A 12,021-nucleotide genomic window follows, 5' to 3' on the forward strand; every position below is an offset into this window, starting at 1 on the left:
TCTAGGCTTGAGACCCTGTAACAGCAGGGGTCTGTTACCATCAAATGCCACCCAGGGCCATGTTGATGTCTGAGGGCTGGCTCTACCCCTCACCTGGGCATTGTTGGAGAGCTAGCCCTGAGGGCAAGAGAGCAGGAGAGCTGGCCCTGACCCTTACCAGCTGGAGTACTGGGGACAGTGAACCCTGCACCTCGCCTGAGCAGCGAAATCAAGCTGGCCCTGGTTCCGCAGGTTGTGGGTGAAGCAGACCCATGGGTGTTCAAGCAGGAGAGCTGGCCCAGCCCCTTGGTCGCTACAGCCCACCCCAGCCCCCAGCGGACCCTGCACCTTGCCTGGACAGCAGAGTTGAGATATCCTTGATGGTGTGGGCACAGGTGAGCTCTGGAGAGCTGGCCCAACCCCTTGCTGGCTATGGCATTGGATGAGCAGTGCTGGGGGACTCACCCTGGTGGTGTGGGTGCTGGGGAGCTGGTAGGCTGAGCAGCTCAGATACCTTCCAGGCCCAGGTCTGGGGCTTTGGGTGGGTCCATCGTAACATCTAACCCATCAGTGATTAATAATCAATCAGTTGCTTAGAGCTGGTGAAGGGGCTTGTCCTAACGCTGCAGAATCCAAAGCTGCTTAATCTCCATGACGACCACAGAACATCGGAGAAGAGTCACATTGACACTCCAGCATTGATAGCATAGCAGAAGGCCAAGACCCAGACCAGTGAGCACTGGCCAGCAGAAACGTGTGGACAAAAGGGTAGCAGAGGGCCAAGACCCAGACCAGTGAGCACTAGCCAGCAGAAACGTGTGGACAAAAGGGTATCCTGTGGGACACACTGTGACACACTACAGCTTCCACATGAGAGTTTTTTCTTTTAGGGGTGGGAGGTTGCAAGGGCAGAGGGCAGGTGTGAGGAGATGGGAGATGAGTGGGGGCTGATGCATGATGTGAAATTCACAAAGAACCAATGAAAAGTTAAAAACAAAAGCAAAACAAACAAAACCAACAAGGAAATTAAAAATGAAGGGGGAAAGAAGGCTGAGCAGGGCAAATACATCTTTAGCCCTAGTTCTCAGGAGGCAGAGGGAGACAGATGTTTCTGAGTTCAAGACTAGCCTGGTCTAGAAGGTGAGTTCTAGGCCAGCCAGGGCTACATAACAAGATCCTGCTTCAAAAAACAAAACAAACAGAAAAAAAAAAAAAAAATCAGGCCAGGCATAGTGGTTCATGCCTTTAATGCCAGCACTCTGGAGGCAAAGGCAGTTAGATCTCTGTGAGTTCGAAACCTGCCTGGTCTGCAGAGTGAATTCCAGGGCAAGTTCCAGAATGAGCCCAGAGCACAGAGAAACCTTCTCTCAAAAAAACCAAAACAACCAAAGAAACAAAGGAAGTTAAAAAAAGAAAAAAATTCTAAATCAAATTTATAAAATTTCTAAATTAAAATTATTCTTAAGAGGAAGTTTAAATAAAGCAAAGATTCCTGTGCTACCCTACCCTAGACATTCCTGTCTACAAAGAACAGAAGTGTTGATCAGGAAACGCCGCTCTGGCGAGGCCAACAGTCCGCTCAAGGAAGCAGGCTTTTGGTTTTATTGAGTCAAGTGGTTGGAAACTGGCCCATACAAGGCTGTTCATAAGTTATCTGCCCATCGTAACGTTCAGGTCAAGAGGCAAAACCAGTGACTTCAGTGAGTCTCAACCACTGCAAGATATTATCCGAGTCTAGAGATGTGTTTCTTCTTAGAGACTTGGTCCTGAGAGGAAATCTGCACCTGTCCTGCTAGCAAAGCTCTGGGTGTCAGGAAAGATTTTTTGGTCCCAGGAAAGGATTTCCCTCCTTTTTTTCTATTTTTTGTTTGTTTGTTTGTTTGTTTATCGAGACAGGGTTTCTCTGAGTATCCTTGGCTGTCCTGGAACTCACTCTGTAGACCAGGCTGGCCTCAAACTCAGAAATCCTCCTGCCTCTGCCTCTCAAGTGCTGGGATTAAAGGCGTGTGCCACCACTGCCCGGCTTTTATTTATTTTTATTTGTGTGTGTGTGTGTGTGTGTGTGTGTGTGTGTGTGAATGTAGGTGCCCAAAGAGGTCAGAACAAGACATCAGACTGCTTGGAGTCGAGTTACAGACCATGGTGAACGACCATGATCCAGCTTAGTACAGTGCTTTTCCATGATGTGATTCTGTAATCTCAGGAATGGGGGCGCCAGGAGACATGAGTTATCCTTGGCTACATAGCCAGTAATAAGCCAAGAACAGCTACAGGAGACCCTGTATATTAAATGAATAAATGAATGAATGTATGAATGAATCTATCCAGGCATAGTGGCTCAAGTCTGTCCTGAGGCAGGAGAAACAGTAATTCAAGGCCAGCCTCAGGTACAAAACAAGTTATAGATGTGAATGGGCTACCAGAGACTCTTTCTCAAAAAACAACCAAACAATAATCTGTAGCCATTTGACTTTTATTAGAATGCACCTAGCAAAAAAGAGTACAGAAGTGTCCCTTGCAATAATGTACCCGCCATTTCCCAGAACTGTCTCACTCTGTAGCTGAGGCTGGTCTGGAAATCATTATGCAGCCCAAGGTGGCCTCAAATTTGTGACAATATTCCAAGATGTAGGGCACCATGCTGTCTGCTTCAAACCAAACACTGATCTCCTAAGGTTAAGGATAGATACGCTAAGATGCCACCCAGAAACTGAGGGGCTCTCCCAATCCTCGCCAGCCCTGCAAAAGATGCATCTCAGAGATGGAATTTAGGTTCACTACAGCGCAGTGGGGAGACACTCACTAGCTGAAACGAGTCCGTGGTATTTTGAAAGCCCTACCTGACCATTGGTCTTGCACTTTGTCGTTTCATTCAATTATTCCAGGTCTTGTTTAAACCCTGCTGTTTAACTCCTGCAGCAGGATCCGCTAGCTAGATCAGAGCAGGAAGCAGCGCCATCGCGAGGCTGCAGGCTGCAGGTGCTAGACGGGAAGAGGGTGGGAAGCCGACCACTCAGTCCGCAGAAGTTCACACAGTCCGACTCGCGGGGACTAGGTCTGGGTCGATTAAAGCGACATATTTTTCTCAGGCTCTGCCAGTCCACTTTAGAAGGGACTGCACCTCGCACTGCTCTGTAAGTTCGCAACGACTACCCAAGTGTAAGCGCGAACTCATGACAGTTGCGGAAATGAAGGCGGCTGGTTAAGTGACTTTTAAATGTACCGTACACCAAATCATCACATCTAAGTTACATTTCTTCGACTGAGTTTGCTTAACATGAGGAGGCCAGAACGAGAGACGCGTCCAGATGTTTAAGTAGTTTTGTAAATATACGCTCAAGCCTGGCCTATAGTAGGAAAAGACTACAAGTTCCAAAATTGCACGCGTCACTAAAAGCAACGAGAAGCCGCGGTTGCAGGACCATTGCCTGCTGGGAATTGTAGTTGGCTGCTTGTTTGTGATGTAGGTGCAACTTGGGGGAGGGGGAGCGGGAGTAAACTCTCCCCACGTGACAGTCCAGATCAGGTGGTTGGTCAGCCTACGCGCAGGAGCTATGATTGGCTGACTGTAATACGAACGACGCCACTAGAGGCGGGCCAAAGACCAGCGCAAGCGCAGAGCGTTGCGAGTCTCGGGACCCCTGTGGGAGAGACTATGGCGCTCAACAAGAATCACTCAGAGGGCGGCGGAGTGATCGTCAACAACACTGAGAGGTGAAAACACGGCGGAAGGATCCTGGAGACTCGAAGGGCGGGTGTCGGCCGCTTTGTGTGGTGGGCGGTGGGATATGGTGGAGAAGGAAATTGATGGAGCGCTGGGGGGGAAGGGGTGGTAACGGCCGTAGGCGGGGCTGGAGGGAGTGGGTGGGTCGTGGGGGAGGACCAGGGTGCCGATCAGCTGGGGTGCTGGGTGGGGGTGGGGCGGCAGAATGGTGTCAGGGTTTGTTTATGAGTGAGACCCACGGGTGATTTCTTGAACGCCTTCCCAAAACGAAGTCTTAAAAACATAGTTGCTGTTTATTAGGCGTTCACTGCGTCTTTACTAGGCTGCGTCAGTTCTACTTTAGGTAATAATCTTGTGCCGCAGAAACTATTATACACATTTTACAGGTAGGACAAGTGAGGCCTAGTGAGGTTAAATAACTTAGATCGTAGTGCTGTGTTGTGAGTAACAGATGGGAATTGAAGGTAACTTGGCCCCAAAGTCCGTAGGCTTAACTAGTTCTGTACAGTTTTCTCGTATTCTCCAGAACTTCTCAGGTTCCAAAAGAAAGCCTGCGGCCCTAGAGGTGGAACTAAATGTCTGTGAATTGCTTAACCCAGTGACCCTTGTAAGGCTTGTCTCTTGCCTGGTTCTCTTGAATTCCTGATGGCCTGTGTCAGTTCCCAGAACAAAGGTCTCCCAACTTCAAGCTTGTTTTCTCTACCCTCCCCTGAACTGCTGGGCTCCTCTTTTCCTCTTGTTTCTTGTTCCTTGAAAGTCGGACTCTCCTGACTGACTTGCGCTATGTGGGCTTGAATTAACTTCTTGAGAGCCAAGGGAGACATGAGGAGGTCAGAGCCCACACCCATCCTGGGACCTGTCACCCGGGAAGCTTGATGAATCAGACGAGAAGGTGTGTGTACAGTGACAGAGCCAGCTTCCGCTGACTTTGTGTGCAGAGGTCTTGGGAAGAGGCTGGCAAGCACGTGTGCCTGGTGACCACTTGTTTAACCTGAGCTCCCCTCTTTTATTGTACCAAGGAAGGGTATTTGGGAGGGGAGGAGACAGATGAATGGAACCATATGAACTCGGGCCTTTTCATCTTGTAATCTAAGAAACCTTACATTGTTCTCTGGTATACTTTGTCTGGTTCCTTGGCAGAGCCAAGCGCTCTGATACCATTTAATGACTATCCCCACCTCTACCAGTCTCTCTGGTTTTTGAGGTATGGTTTCATTCCTGTACTCCAGGTTGGCCTTGAATTTGAGACAATCCTCCTACCTCTGGCTTTTGAGTGCAAGGAATCCAGGCATGGACCACCACAAACCAGGGCTATTTAGTTTCAGTGTTTAGGAGTAATTGATTGGTTTGTTTGTTTGTTTTTCCAAGACAGTGAGCCCTGGCTGTCCTGGACTCTGTAGTCCAGCCTGGCCTTGAACTCTCATAGAGATTCACCTGCCTCTGCCTCCTGAGTACTGGGATTAAAGGCATGTGTTCCCATGCTGGGAATTTTTTGTCTCTTAAACTGAGTCTTATCTAGGTGGTATCTGCCCTCCTGGGCCTTAGCACCTGGCTCATAGCTCATTTGTGTCAGTAGGGATAACTAAGGGGTAACCTCAGCCTCACTTCTGAAACAGATGTGTCAGCAAAAATTGAAATTTAAGTATAATGCTCAAACTTTGGAAGTTAAAGTAATAAACATTAACCTTTAATTCACAAACCTCTGATAGACATAAAAGCTTTGAACTTGCCGGGAGTTGGTGGCACATGCCTTTAGTCCCAGAATTCAAGAGGCAGAGGCAGGCAGATCTCTGTGAGTTCCAGGACAGCCAGGGCTGTATAGAGAAACCCTATCTCAAAAAAAAAAAAAAAAGGAGAAGCAGCAGCTGCTGTGACCTCTTCCCAGAGAATTGAGTACACACACACACACACACACACACACACACACACATCCCTATCTCAAGGGCCTTATTTGCAGAAGTTTCCTGCTGCTCCAACTAGAGAAGCTTGGATTGGGCTGGAGAGGTGTGGTTCAACAGTTAGGAGTACTTCCTGTTCTTCCAGAGGACCCAGGTTCAGTTCCCAGCATCCATGTGGAACAGGTCACAACCACCTGTAACTCCAGCTCCAGGTGATCCCATGCAAGTACAGAGTCATGTCTTTAACATGCATGCGTGCATGCATGCATACATACATATATACATGCATACATGTATTTACTTGTTTATTTTGGTGCTGGGAATGAACCTAGAGCCTTGACTATGCTAGATAATACTGAGCTATGTCCCTAAGTCCCATTAGACTCTGTTTACATATTGGGTTTTTATTTTGTTTTGAGACCATTTTTCTGTGTAGCTTTGGCTATCCTGGGACTCACTCTGTAGACCAGGCTGGTGTCAAACTCACAGATCCACCTGCCTCTGCCTCCTGGGTACTGAGATTAATCTATGCACTGCCCTGCATAGATTAGGTTTTAAACGCTGACCAAAGAGCTCGGCTGGGACTGAGTCTGGGACTGAGCCGGTGGACTACTTCCATAGCAGGCACACACCCAAGGCTCCAGCCCTAGCACCTCAGGAAACCAGCAGCTTGTGAGGTGGAAGCAGGAGGAACTTAGCAAGCTCAAGACCAGCCTGAGCTGTATGAAACCCTACCCCTAGAACACCCCCAACAGAACCCCACTCACAGGGTTTTAGAGCGAACTAAAGTGCAAACCCAGCTGATCTAATCCAGCTGCAGAGGTGGAGGTGGTTGTCTTCCTGGTCACGGGGGGCTGTGGACATAGAATGTGGGGAGATCCTAGACCTGGCTTGTTCCTCTCGACTGGGCCGTGCTGATGGTTTCCTCACAGCTCCTATTGAGACACTGTTCTGAGTGACTCTCTCCAGTCTAGAATAACTGACGACGTATCATCTGGCCTCTTTGTTTTTAATTTTTTCTTCATAGCATCCTAATGTCCTATGATCATGTGGAACTTACATTTAACGACATGAAGAATGTGCCAGAGGCCTTCAAAGGGACCAAAAAAGGCACCGTCTACCTTACTCCATACCGGGTAAGTTGTGCAGCAGGACAGTTGAGTTAGAGGCTCTGCGCTCTGAGACGGTCATGTGTGTGTCTGCTTCAGCCTTGTGACACCAGTGGCCTCTAAACCCTGGGGACTGTTAGTGCCTTGCCCAGCCTGTTTCTCTGTCACACGATCCTGGATTCTAGAACCACCAGGCTCTTTGTGCCTCTCTCCTGACCCGGGCCATGCAAATTTCACAAAAATCTCTCTGAGGTAGGATATAGCTGCCGGGATGACTTGCCTAGCGTAGCCCTTGATACTCATGTGCACAGTCAGAGTGATGAATGCATAAACAGGGGATGGTAGCAGGGCTGCAATCTCCAGGCTGGGCAGAGAGCCCAAGAGAACCCTGCAGAGTATGAGGTGCCAGGCTGCAGAATCAGCCTCCTCTGAGTGAGCCCTGTGAGCGCTGAGTAATATCAGTAGGAAAGGGGCCCTGCCTGTGGCCCCCCCGCCGGTGAGGTGTGAAGACAGCTGGAGAAGAGCACATGTGCATCTTTCCATGATGGCACCTCTCCCAACACACCCACCCCCGGGGGCGGCCATTCACGGCTTCCATTAGGTTGAGTGTCTGGTGGTTTGGAAACCCAGGGGTTGACCCACAAAGTGGAAGGAAAGAACTGACCTCTGACCTCCATACATGCACTGTGGCATGTGCACACTCACCCACCCTCACAGATACAATATAAATAAATGTAATTAGGAAGACAGGGAATCCAGGGGTTTTCCAGGTATGGGTCAGGAAAGTTACGTGGCTGTCAGGCAATGTGTGGCCTGCAGGAAGTCACAAGGATCCCTTCTCCTGGACCCTTATGTTCCATTGCGTATGAGCTTGGTCCGCCCCCAGGAGCCTCCACCTGCTCTGCCCTGCACCTAGCACATAGCATAGGAGGCTCCTTCTGTGTGCACCATGTCTGCCAGCCTGTGTCTGGAGGGATGGCAGTGTATCCCACTCCTTCTGCGACCTGCAGGTTCCTCATGTGCACGCCAGGGTCTGGTGTCTCCAGGCTGCACTGAGGCCATTCGTTTACAGCACTTGGGAGGAGCCACGTGGCTGCCAGGAGTGGGCTGTGTCACCTCCTCTGGTGCTGGGAACAGACCGCACACAGAGAGTGGCAGGGAGCAGTGACTGAGCTGGCTGTGGTTCTGGCTCTGATGGCCTGGTCTCCTCTCCCCACAGGTCATCTTCCTGTCTAAGGGGAAGGACGCCATGCAATCCTTCATGTTACCCTTCTACCTGATGAAGGACTGCGAGATCAAGCAGCCGGTGTTTGGTGCGAACTTCATTAAGGGGACAGTGAAGGCTGAAGCAGGAGGTGGGTGACGGTGACAAGCTCAGCATCTCTGCCTGCCACCTGGAGACACCCTTTCAGGTTCCTTGTCCAAGCCTTCCACTTCAGAGCTGAGAATTTTTTGTTTTGTTTTGTTTTTTGAGACGGTTTCTCTGTGTAGCCCTGGCTGTCCTGGAACTCACTCTGTAGACCAGGCTAGCCTCGAACTCAGAAATCCACCTGCCTCTGCCTCCCAAGTGCTAGGATTAAAGGCATGTGCCACCACTGCCCGGCGAGAATTTTTTTTTAAAGATTTATTTACTATATATATGTATATGTATATGTATATGTATATGTATATGTATATAGTGCTCGGCCTATCCACCAGAATGGGGCACCAGATCTCATTGCAGATGGTTGTGAGCCACCAAGTAGTTGTTGAGAATTGAACTCGGGACCATTAGAAGAGCAGCCAGTGCTCTCTACCTCTGAGCCATCTCTCTAGCCCCCTAGCCATGAGCAGCGCATGTGGGCTTTGGAAATGCTGGGTTAAATCAGTCTTTTGTTCAGAAGCTGAGCCCAACAGAAAAATTAAAAACTGAATGTGCTTAGTTTTACCCAGGAAGGGCCCAGGGTTTAGGTTTGGAAAGGAGTCGTGTCCCATTCCTGGGAGGCCTTCCATGAGTGATGGTCGAGGCGGCTGCCTCACCAGACTGCAGAGGGTTCTGTGTGAGCCACACTCTGAGCTGGGGGGGCCATGTTTTGTCTTGAGGCCCCTTCCCAAGAGAGTTCTACCCTGGACCGTGATGTCAGTTATCAGAAGAGCTGCCACATGCTTTGTGAGGGGTGGAGAGAGACCTCCCCACCTCCCCCTCGCTGTTGGCTCTACAATCAACTCTATAGCCTTGGTGATGGGGGTGTACTTGGCTGGGGATGGGGAAAGTCATGCTGAGAGGATGAGACCCTCCAGCAGGAGCCGGGCCAGTCTGCAACAGTGGGTGTTAATGTGGGCAGGGCAGGAGTGCACCCTCCCGACAAGTCTCCTCAGTGTTGGTGGATGGCCAGAAGAGGACAGCATCTCTGCACTGAACCTGGTTCCCTTCTCACTCCTGACTGTCCTTGCCCCTCTCAGGTGGCTGGGAAGGCTCTGCCTCCTACAAGCTGACCTTCACAGCAGGGGGCGCCATTGAGTTCGGGCAGCGGATGCTCCAGGTGGCATCTCAAGGTATCCAAGTCCTTAAAAAGTAGGGGCTAAGACACATCAAACATACGGTGGGTTTTTTGTTTGTCCTTTTATTTTGTATTGTAAGCACCAGGAGGTAAATATCTGGGCCTGGCTGACAGGACTGGGAAGTTGGGGGAAAGAAACCTGTAATTATCCTCTGTGGGCTTCCTCTGCCCAGAGCAGGCATGAGATATTCTGGCAGAAATGTTTGGACTGAAAAACAAACAAAAAACCCAGCTATTAAACTACCATCCAGCAGCCATTGTAAATCACCCAGTGCTGGGCTCAACATCCGTCCATCTTGTTCCTCACCTCCCCCCATCCCCAGCACATCTCTCCCTCTGCTTCTCTCACGCCTGTCCTTGACCCCACCCTCCCCTCAGCACATGGTGACCTAGGCATACCCCTTGGGGTGGGCAGGGGATGGTGGTAGGGCACGTCTGTGGGCACATTCCTGGGACCCATCAGTCCCTGGGGCAGGTGACACTCAATGTCTCTCTCCCCTTGTACTTATAGCCTCCAGAGGTGAAGTCCCCAATGGAGCCTATGGGTACCCTTACATGCCCAGCGGGGCCTATGTCTTTCCCCCGCCAGTCGCCAATGGAATGTACCCCTGCCCTCCTGGCTACCCCTATCCACCGCCCCCACCCGGTGAGTGTGTCCTCTGCTGCCCAGACTCAGCCTCCCCAGCCACCCACTAACCACACCTTCAAGCTGCAGAAGGGAGACATGCCCTTTCATTCTTCAGGCCTAAAAGACATTGGAGAGTTTAGAGGGCATCCCAGGTATTAGATAGGACATCCCAGAGTAGCCAGATGGGACCCAAGTGGGTTGCTCACTGTCTCTGTCACTCTCTTCCCAAGCAGAGTTCTATCCAGGACCTCCCATGATGGATGGGGCCATGGGGTACGTACAGCCCCCACCACCACCCTATCCTGGGCCCATGGAGCCTCCAGTCAGCGGCCCCAGTGCCCCCCCTACTACTGCAGGTGAGGCCCCTCAGCTGCTAGCAGCCCTTCAGGATTAGCCTTCCCCTCCCCAAGGTCTTATGGAGAACTCCACACAATGGCTGGGGATGACTGATCCTCAAATGGTGAAGGGTCTCTGGGTTACAGACCACCCAAAGGCACTGACACAGTGGCAGCCTGGTGGTAAAGAGCTATATTCCAAGGGCTGGGTGTGGTTCAGTGAGCACTTGCCTGAAGGGGCTGGACCTGGCTTCTATCCCAACTGCCACAGAACAATAATTCAAAGGTATGGTGAGATGAGGCTTCTGTGGCTTCTTGGCTTGTGGTGACCTTTTGGGACCCAGAAGGTCACCCTCTGTGCCTTGGTGTTCTCATCTACAAATGGCCCTAGGTACTCGGGTGAAGGCAGAGGAGGGCTTATCGCTTGTCGCCGTCTCCCCATCTGTTTGCTTTCACAGCTGAGGCCAAGGCTGCAGAAGCCGCTGCCAGCGCCTATTATAACCCCGGCAACCCGCACAATGTCTACATGCCCACGGTGAGTTACAGGAGACTGCCTTCTCAGTCATGCAGTCTGGGAGCTGGCGTTGGAAGCGAGCACAGCTAGTCCTACGATGTCTAATGTGAGCTTTGTTTATTTTTCTCTAGAGCCAGCCTCCACCACCACCCTACTACCCCCCAGAAGACAAGAAGACCCAGTAGACTCACTTCCCACCTCTTACCTGAAGACCCCTTCCTGGGCCTCCCATGGAGCTGCATCTGGGATTCCAGGAGGCCAGGGAGGGCCCTGTTCTTCCCCAGGCCTGAGTATAAAGTTAGCAGGAGCTAGCCCTGATAGAAAGGTGGAACTCCTGGCCTCTGAGAGACACGTCCCAGCTTACCACCCTCGCTCAGCTCACAGCGCTTTTCTACCCAGCTTCCCTTTCACCATCTCTGGAGCTTGCAGGAGCACGGGTTCACCCCTCATTCCTCATGATAGTAGCACCCCCACACAGAGGGACTCTCTGGCCACTCCTCCGCTGCTGTCCAGCCTGGTGACCATTGTTTTTCATTTCTTAGGCCCCTAAGATCAGCCATGTGTCTCCCCAGCAGGCCCTGCCAAGCCGTGTTCACATTTCTTACCCTGGTCTGTGCGTGTCCGCTGTCTCAGCGGACTGTCAGTCCACAGTCACACCCAGCCACCTTGTTCTTTCTGTTGCTTCCAGGGATTTTACCCCGAGCTTCCAGTGGCTGGCATCAGCGGCAAAGCCACTGTGTCAGAGAGGAAGCCCCTCTGCCCTCTGCTACTGTTGCTGGGAATTATTCGCCCTCTTCTCCTCTCCCCTTTACTAGGGCAATGGAGAATGCATGTCTGTCCCAACAGGCCTTTTGGTCTGGGATTGAGGCCTCCAACCACGTGACCTACAACCCGCCATTCGCCCCTCTGTAAGCTTCACGCCCCTGGATGCACTAAGAATTGCTCTTGTTCCTGGTCTAGACGCAAAATGAGGAGATGGTTATTTAAAGAGAATTCCTATTTATTTGACACAAAAAGTCCAGTTAATATATTAATGTGAAATAAACCCTGTTTGCACCTTGATTTGTTTGCTACAACTGTGAATAGTAAAAATGAAGTGACTGGATGTTCTCTGACTCTGTGTGGTGACCTGGGTGAGGTCTTCCGGAGGAGGGGCTACTGTCTGCTGGGGGCGGGGCTTCAGAGCTGGTTTCCTCCTCAGTGAGTCTCAGCGTGCATGTGGTTCCCAGCCTTCCTACAGAGGCCCCCCACACCTTCCTGGGATGGTGCGAAGTGCCACACACTGCCAACAGGG

At 51.0% G+C, this 12,021-nt stretch overlaps 1 protein-coding gene across 6 annotated transcripts; it reads left to right on the top strand.

Annotated features, from left to right (window-relative positions):
* Positions 1-3,498: 3,498 nt before the first annotated feature.
* Positions 3,499-11,832, top strand: Wbp2 (WW domain binding protein 2). 6 transcript variants are annotated; one of them, XM_034504469.2, is made up of 8 exons: positions 3,499-3,693; positions 6,629-6,737; positions 7,930-8,065; positions 9,153-9,245; positions 9,762-9,896; positions 10,109-10,234; positions 10,672-10,748; positions 10,859-11,832. In XM_034504469.2, the coding sequence occupies exons 1-8, from the start codon at positions 3,635-3,637 to the stop codon at positions 10,910-10,912; spliced, it is 789 nt and encodes a 262-aa protein (XP_034360360.1). In that variant the 5' UTR covers positions 3,499-3,634; the 3' UTR covers positions 10,913-11,832. The 6 variants fall into 6 exon arrangements, with proteins under 6 accessions (XP_034360360.1, XP_034360361.1, XP_034360362.1 ...); XM_034504470.2 differs by having other exon boundaries at positions 10,112-10,234; XM_076935467.1 differs by lacking the exon at positions 3,499-3,693 and adding an exon at positions 3,817-4,595 and having other exon boundaries at positions 10,112-10,234.
* The last annotated feature ends 189 nt before the right edge of the window (positions 11,833-12,021 follow it).

The sequence above is a fragment of the Arvicanthis niloticus genome, chromosome 6 (assembly GCF_011762505.2).
Source record: "Arvicanthis niloticus isolate mArvNil1 chromosome 6, mArvNil1.pat.X, whole genome shotgun sequence".
Lineage (NCBI taxonomy): Eukaryota > Metazoa > Chordata > Mammalia > Rodentia > Muridae > Arvicanthis > Arvicanthis niloticus.